The 8,102-nt window shown below is 37.8% G+C and overlaps 1 protein-coding gene across 1 annotated transcript in view; it reads left to right on the top strand.

Annotated features, from left to right (window-relative positions):
- Positions 1-6,749, top strand: part of LOC148310834 (alkaline phosphatase-like) — a gene marked incomplete at its 5' end in the record, with an annotated part of 8,061 nt that extends 1,312 nt beyond the window's left edge. The window contains 9 exons of the mRNA XM_088257724.1: positions 579-660; positions 1,375-1,504; positions 1,593-1,767; positions 1,844-2,022; positions 5,054-5,261; positions 5,361-5,501; positions 5,733-5,915; positions 5,996-6,196; positions 6,279-6,749. Coding sequence (XP_088113850.1) covers positions 579-660; positions 1,375-1,504; positions 1,593-1,767; positions 1,844-2,022; positions 5,054-5,261; positions 5,361-5,501; positions 5,733-5,915; positions 5,996-6,196; positions 6,279-6,631 — 1,652 coding nt within the window. The remainder of the gene's footprint in view (positions 1-578; positions 661-1,374; positions 1,505-1,592; positions 1,768-1,843; positions 2,023-5,053; positions 5,262-5,360; positions 5,502-5,732; positions 5,916-5,995; positions 6,197-6,278) is intronic.
- Positions 6,750-8,102: the final 1,353 nt, after the last annotated feature.

The following is an 8,102-nucleotide window of genomic DNA, read 5'->3' as shown; positions in this document are numbered from 1 at the left end:
TCGGAGCAATGCTGGCATCATGTTCAAGGAGTGAACACACACGTACGGGAGTCCTTCGACTCAACCCACCTTCCCCATCCTCTCGTAACGTAAAGGTGGAGACTGACCGGAGCATTTCTCGGCGAGCGCTCTGACTATGGATGGAGCGCTCGGCTCGCTGTACTGACTGTACGAATGCTCGCATCGTAACGTGTTACGTCGAAATGGCTCCGGTCAGTCTCTACCATTACACACCCTTACGACGTATGTATGAAAAAAGTAACTTTTAGTGGTGGGAACTCAAACCTCAAAAACACAACATTTAAAAAATCCGGTGATAGACTTATCAAGGTGTATTGAATTATCACAGTGTCATTTTAAGACCATTTATCGCAGTGTCCCTTCAAACACGGCCTACATTAGGCTTACACAATTACACATACAGTGCGTTTGGTAAGTTGTACGAACAAATTGCGTATGCTCATCACTTTTTCAATGACAGAAATCGTGCAGCATCGGCCCGTGTAAATCAAAATACATAATATGTCTTCTCTGTCCGGTCTTAATAATTACAAATTCATTTCATCATTTATTTGTAGATCGTGAATACTGGTATGCAGAAGCTCAGAAAGATTTAACTAAACGTCTTCAGGAAGTTAGAGACAACAAGCCAATAGCAAAGTAAGTTTTACATTATGACAAAAAACCTTAATTTCTTTCCTTTTAAATTAAATTTACTTTTATCATTAAATATAGTTATTAAAAAGTATTTACTTCCACAAATCAAATTGGTGGTGGGTCAAAAAGTTATAAAATGGCTACTAAAGACTTTTTTTAAATAGTTTATCTTTATATATTGCGAATAATTTTAAAGTCCGACAAATAAAACAGTTTTCATATCCATATTATAATAATGAAATAAAAGATATTTGATATTTGTAATTTGTCCGGTAAAGTAGAGTAGAAAGATTTTTAACTGTCTCAAATTGATAAAAAGCTAATTTCGAAATATTGAGTTAACTTGTATTGACCAACGCACCTATCTTTCACTCATAGTTCTATATTTATCCTATGATATAATAATTTAAAAATGCTACATCAAAATTTCTACCAATGTCTCGTCTTTAAATAAAAATAAAATATTTATATACAAAATAAAATATGATCTTAATCATATAACTTATAGTCATAAATTAGAAAAAAACGTAAAAAATGTTAATTCGAAATTAATTATTCTTTTAGAAATACTAATTTGATGATGATTAATATGTTATTAAATTAATTAGAGAAAACCTGGTAAAGGCGGAATGGGTCAAATTAAAGTATTTTTTTTTAAAATCTCCAAAAGGGAAAAAAGTACCATATCTTAAATAAATATACGATGACGACTTACAGAAGCGTCGTGATGTTCATCGGAGATGGAATGAGTCTCGCTACCGTGACAGCTGCTAGGGAACTCCGCCAGCAACGGAGAGGAGAGAGTGGACTCATTTGGGACCACTTCCCTGCAACTGCCCTCGCTCAGGTTCGATATAGACATTAAACTTCTACATACATTTATTACCACAAAACAAAGTTTGAGGGATTTGTAATTAGAAAACACTTACTTATAGACTTACAACCTAAACGCTCAAACGGGGGAGTCGTCAGCTTGCGCCACAGCCCTTCTGTGCGGAGTGAAGGCGAACTACGAGACTCTCGGGCTAGACGGGACAGCGTCCTTCGAAAATTGCTCCTCATCCCAGAGCGCTGCCGTTCCTTCCCTGCTGCAGTGGGCTCAGGACGCTGGTGAGTCGATGCTGCCTTCACTACACTTCGTAAGAATGCGGTTCATCACTCAAATTTCATCTCACGTCCTCTTTAGGCAAATGGACTGGGATAGTGACCACGACTCGGGTGACGCACGCCACACCCGCGGCACTATACGCGCACTCTCCGTCTCGCTACTGGGAGGATGATAGTAAGGTGCCTCCTGCCAGCAGAAAAGCTTGTAAAGATATAGCACTCCAGTTTGTAGATAGTGAACCTGGAAAAAACATAAACGTGAGTATAATCGATTTCGTAATGGTTTTAAACACATATTTATTATAAACCATTAAGATTTCCAGGAGCGATCAGGTCTTTAAGAACAGTGTCCGTCGATGGTTGCTTAGCATTGGAAGGGACAAGGTAGAAAGTGAATTAATTAAAGTCCAGGTGTAATTATCTTATTGAAAAACCTTTAAACTGTAAATTATTTTTGTATCTCCTGTATGTTATGTTTATAATCTAATAATTAAAAAAAAGTATTATTAAAAAATAAAAAATAATATAAAAATTGTATTAACATGTTAGTATTCGGCTCAACACAGGCCATGCCTAAAGAGCCGTAATACATATAATAAATGTATATATGAAATGAATATGTATATTTGAATGTATCTATGTATTATGAAAAAATAATAATAATAAAAAAAAAATTAAAAAAATAATTAATGACATCACAGTTTGGTGAAACTTTAAGGAATTCGAAATAATATTTTTTCCTACATAAGTTATAATAAGTATATTTTTCAGCAAATACTTCCTATATCCCCTTCTTTGAGAAATGACTCGCGAAAACGATTTCAATTTCAATCCATGAAAAACATCCGAAAACTCGGGAGCTGTGAAAAACACAAATGAAGTTATCGAATCCGTTTCGGGTAGACCGCATAAAATAAATACGATGTGATCATAAAAATCCTAAATCGCCCTCCTCCACCAATCATCTCGATATTCCGCGGAAACTGCATCAAGCATTCCACGGGTGGTCGGCAAATCTGATGGTCCACTAGACTTATGCTGGTACTGGTGGCATCCACTACATTTTTATTATTAATATCACAGTATTATGTTACTTAGCGTGACAGGGAAGGTGCCCCCTTACTTAATATAATATTACAGAAAATTCGTGTCTCTATTGTGCAAATTCTCAAAAAAAATTCAGACCCCCTGGTAAGTCGTTTGTGAATTAATTCCATAATAATATACACACATTCAGATCACATAATATAGGAGAGTTGGGAACCGAACAGTTCTCTGGCTGTGATTAGTTGATTATGAAATGGCATTTAATATAATAGTTTGCACGGGCCAAAATTCTGGAAAGTACTGGAAGCTACCTTCGACACAAGTGGAGGTTATTAAGGCCTTTTCTCTTAAAAGCAAATGCCGTATGAGAGTTAATGACCTTGCCACGTATTCGTTTGAGGTCTCTACCAGTCAGGTAAGTCTGCATCCTAGCGCCGTTTCTCTTTATCATTACCACCCACCGAGGAATAACCATCTACTCCTTGCGGAAACTCTTTGACCTTAGTACGCAAATGATGCCTTTTAATTTTGTAATCGATGACTTCTGTCGAGCGGAAGGCTGATCACCCTTCCTTCGTGTGTTAATGATCAAGATAACACTGCTGCCTATGCACCATTGATTGGGTGCGGATGAGGGTTCGAAGATGAAGAAAAAGACTCTGTCGAAGGTCTTAAATTAATTGTAGATAGATTCAATAGGTATTTCACACCCATTGGACTTATTAAACTCATTTATTGCGCCTCAATGCCCAGTAAATCTTGACGTTGAGTTACCAGCTCATCGAAAGGTTCGAGAGTAAAGTACTTAAAGGTGTACAAAATAAAAAATGTTACTTTAAAAAAAATTAGGAATAAGTCTTGCGGGCGCCACATTCAATTGTATGAAGTCTCTCATGCGGCTATGAAACATAACGCCGTACGAGCTCCTATGGCAATCTTGTGCTCTGACAGACCTGTAGGCAGTGTGTGGACTTCATATTCCTTTGGCTACCGAGACTTTTCGGCCTACTATCCCAGAAAGACCGCGATTTAACCAATAATAATTAAAGAGAAAAATGTGTAACATAATTTGGGAACACCTTTTGAAATGTTTCAAACATCTTTCGCGCAACAAAAATATCTGATAAGAGTTTAGTTAACTAAATTATGTCACATTATACAAAAGTCTAACACACCGACTAACATAACGACACTCGATTATTATTCAGCGCTTTTTTATGCCCTGCGCACAAATACTCAAACCTCAGAATATTACATTATAATACTCAAAAATATTACAACTCAAACCGCTCGCCACTTCCGCTGGACACAATACACACCACAAGGGCTGCCAGTAATTAACGAATAAAAAATAATAATTTGTATTTCGTTATGTATTTTACATTGAATAACTAAGTGCAAATTATTATTATTTATTCATTAATTACTTTTTTTTCGTTAGTTACATATTATGTATTATATTTGTACCAATTTAATGCATGTTGTTGATTAACCCTGACACCTAAAAATGTATATATTTGAAGAATATCATTGAAGAATATTCTGTCTGCACTCAGTGCGAAAATGTTTCGTGGGGCCTTTTTTCCTAAGCATTGATTGTTAAAAAATGTATTTATATTTTATAATTTCGGTTTTGCATTAATATAAATTTAATTCAATTTTGTTAGTCACGTGTGGTTTTTCCAGTGCTTTACCAACCTGGTTATACTTTAGTGTTTTTATTGTATTTTTGTTTATTATATTTTTTTTATAAACTTCGTTGTAATTTTTATACTTTATATCATTTTTCATTTTATTATTTTTTTTAAAGTTTTTAAAACTTGATTGCTATAGCTTTACTTTTCTATTACTTTTAACGGAAATAAAATTGTTTTATTCTACTCGTTTTTCTCGTATTTCGTAACTTAATTTTTTGTAATATTTTAACCGATTGTAAAAAATATTCAATTCTAAATATCGATGTTTAAATTGGAAAAAAATATTAATAAAAAAAAATGCACAACCCTGAAAGAATGAGCGGATCTATAACATACTGTACAAAATGTAACTGACATTTTCATAAATCATGACGTCAGATCCGACGGATCCGGCATTTCTCGCTAGAATATCGGCTTTTAGTAGTCAAAGGGATATGCTCCACAGGACGAGGACATGGATTAATAAATGAAAGAGTTCTTATGTAACATGTTCATCATATACGTAATGTTAGTAGCGAGATACTAGCGTAAACAGAGAATTTCAGGTTCTGCTCGGCGGAGGAAGGAGACATTTCCTCCCCACGGTGGCCCGGGATCCAGAGCAGCCCTCGGTCGAGGGACGGCGGCTGGACGGCCGGAACCTTATAGATGACTGGCTGCGGGACAAGAAACGGAGGAAACTAAAAGCTGACTACGTATGGAACAAGGAACAATTTGATGCTATCGATCCAGAAAACCTCGATTTTTTACTGGGTGAGTTATCATATTTTTATATATAAGTACCTATATGTATTATGCATGTATGGAATTGTGTATAATAATAATAATACATCGAGTTAATCGAATACCTAGGTTTGTTCGAATATTCTCACATGGGATTCGCTGCCGACATGGAACCGGGCCCGGGAGCGGATCCTACTCTATTGGAAATGACGCTCACGGCTCTAAGTATTCTCGAAAAGAATCCAAAAGGCTTTTTTCTAATGGTAGAAGGTATGTATTATATATTTTGTAAATATTTTTATAAAATACATAGTTTAATTTGTTTCTTTCCGTGAAATATTAATTTTTATTCGAGGTGTAAGACTACTCCATTCTTTGTTAATAAAATTAAACACGCCTTTACTCATTATATGGTATATAATAGTGTGTACAAAGTATGACATATTTTTGGCCATACAGTTTTGTGGTCGCTCAGTGTTACGTTTGGACGGTTTCGTTTAGGAGGTCGCATAGACCACGCTCACCACTACAACAACCCGTATCGGGCTCTGGACGAGACTTTGCAGCTGGAGGCGGCCGTGAGAGCCGCGGTGACCAGAGCCGACCTACTGCTGGTCACCGCGGACCACGGCCACGTCATGACCGTCGGAGGACACTCCGCTCCTCGGGAACATCCCATTCTAGGTGAGTCCTCTCGGTCCGGGAGTCGGAGTCGGAAGGCGCGCTATAATACACGACAGAAGCGTAATATCGAGCCGTTCCAGAAACCGACGTGAAGTTGTCCGATGTGGACGGGCTGCCCTACAGTACGCTGTTGTACGGCAGCGGGCCGGGGCACGGACTGCGCCCCCCCGCGGACCCGGCCCCGGAGGGTGCCGCGGAACGTCGGGACGCGGTGCACGCGGCAGCCGCCCCGAGGCAGTGGGCTACTCACGGAGCCGAAGATGTCCCCGTCTACGCCATGGGTATGCGCTACTAACACATTTCTCCCTTCGAACGAGTCGGTTTTCTTCTCTCCGCGACGGACACTGATAATTCCGTTTCTAGGTCCATTGGCTACCGCGCTCTTCTCGGGCACGTTCGAGCAGAGTTACATCCCGCACGCGGTGGCCTACATCGCGTGTCTGGGCGAGCAGGCCGGGCGCTGCGAGGAGCTGCACAACTTCACGCAGTCGCAGGTCCCGTCCTGCCTGGAGGTGAAGAGCCCTCCGCCGCCCCCGTCCCCGCCGCCCCCCTACCGGCCCCTGCCCCCCGGCAAGGCGGTGCTCGCCTCCAGCGTCATGGCGGATGACTCGTCCGCTGCAGCCCTGCCCCTCTCCTCCGCCACCTTCCGCTTCCTCGTAACCCTCTCCACTCTCCTCTCGATATACTCGGGCTCGGGCTGCCTCGGGACAGTATGACAACACGCGAGTAGTTGAATCTCTCTCTGTTTTATTGTACAAATTACTAATGTGAAATAATGTTTTTTTACGATACTTATTTTGTGAATTTTTACGAGATTATGGAGGTAAATTTTTCGCGTTGATAGCATGTAGGTACGCTTTTTTTACAAAATGGTGTTTCGAATTATTTAATTTTAATCAACATTCTTATTCAAAAACAATGTTTAATAAATTTAAAAATTGTTTCGTTTTTTATTTCTTATTAAATGTTTTAATATCTTATTTGTGTGTATAAAACCAAGAATTTTATTTAATCAAATTAGATGCCTTAATTTAGATACCTACCTAACTAAAACATTCAAATTATTTATATCAGTGTAAATATTGTTAAATAAAACCGTTTTTAAATAAAATAATACATAAAATATAACAATATAGTTTTTTCACTCAGTTTTTCAGTTGAAAATAACCTGGTGATGGTCCAGTGGCAGTTGGACTTAGATATGCGTAGTAATCTCCAGAATAATGATATACTCACTATTGTTAGGCAACAACGCTTTACTTTACAGAATCAACGATCAGGTATGCCAAATACTTGAAAGTGGCGGGTATGTATGAGGAGATGCATGAACGTGGAAGAGGCGAAGAATGTTTGCAAAGACAGAGTGGTGTGCCTAGAGAGAATAGAACGCCACAGTTAGTTAGTTTTTACTCGTCGTAAGACAATAATTAATACTAAATATAATTTTTATAATTCATGTAGCGCCAATTACGTAAAATACTATTCAAATTCAACCCCGATTTAAACAAAAATAATTCAAAATTAAAATGTGTTCGATAATGTATAGATTTGCCATTTTTAAAAATATCTCTCGATATCTAATAGAGTTTAGTTAACTTAATGTATGCAACCTTATGCAAGAGACTAACGCAGACTAATAAGTATATGCTTATTGTCCACCGCGCAAAATACTGCAAATCTAATGACTCGCTACAGTGCCAGTGAGTTATAAACATCCAAGGTAGGTACTAGATCGCGGAGACTTGCAGGGCTGCCAGTAGTTAACGAATAAAAAAATAATAAAAAGTATTTTACCAATTACATCGATTCACATACATTGATTTCTCGCCCGAGAGAACGAAATTGGCGAGCCAAGACGATCGGAGAAATGAAAGTATTTTTCGCAGTGATAATGAAGATGGCTTGCACCGAAATGTAACGTGTTACGTCAACCTTTTCTTAATATGTACTCGTATTATTTAATTATGTAAAGGAGTTATGAAATTATTAATAATTACATATACAGTCGGACGCGAACTGACACTGTATGTATGTATAGGTACATATTCTGAAGAAACATACATAAATGTAGGTACTAAATTATTTATTATTACAAGAATTAATTATATTTTTTTAAATTTTATATAAAATCAATCGAGTCGACTAATTTTCGAGTTGTTAGATTTGTACAGCCTCGTTTAAAAATGC

The sequence above is a fragment of the Brachycentrus maculatus genome, unplaced genomic scaffold, assembly GCF_059751285.1.
Source record: "Brachycentrus maculatus isolate JH-2025_06_01 unplaced genomic scaffold, ASM5975128v1 h1tg000087l, whole genome shotgun sequence".
NCBI lineage: Eukaryota > Metazoa > Arthropoda > Insecta > Trichoptera > Brachycentridae > Brachycentrus > Brachycentrus maculatus.
Note: the sequence above shows the minus strand (reverse complement) of the source record. Positions and strands in the feature narration are given on the sequence as shown.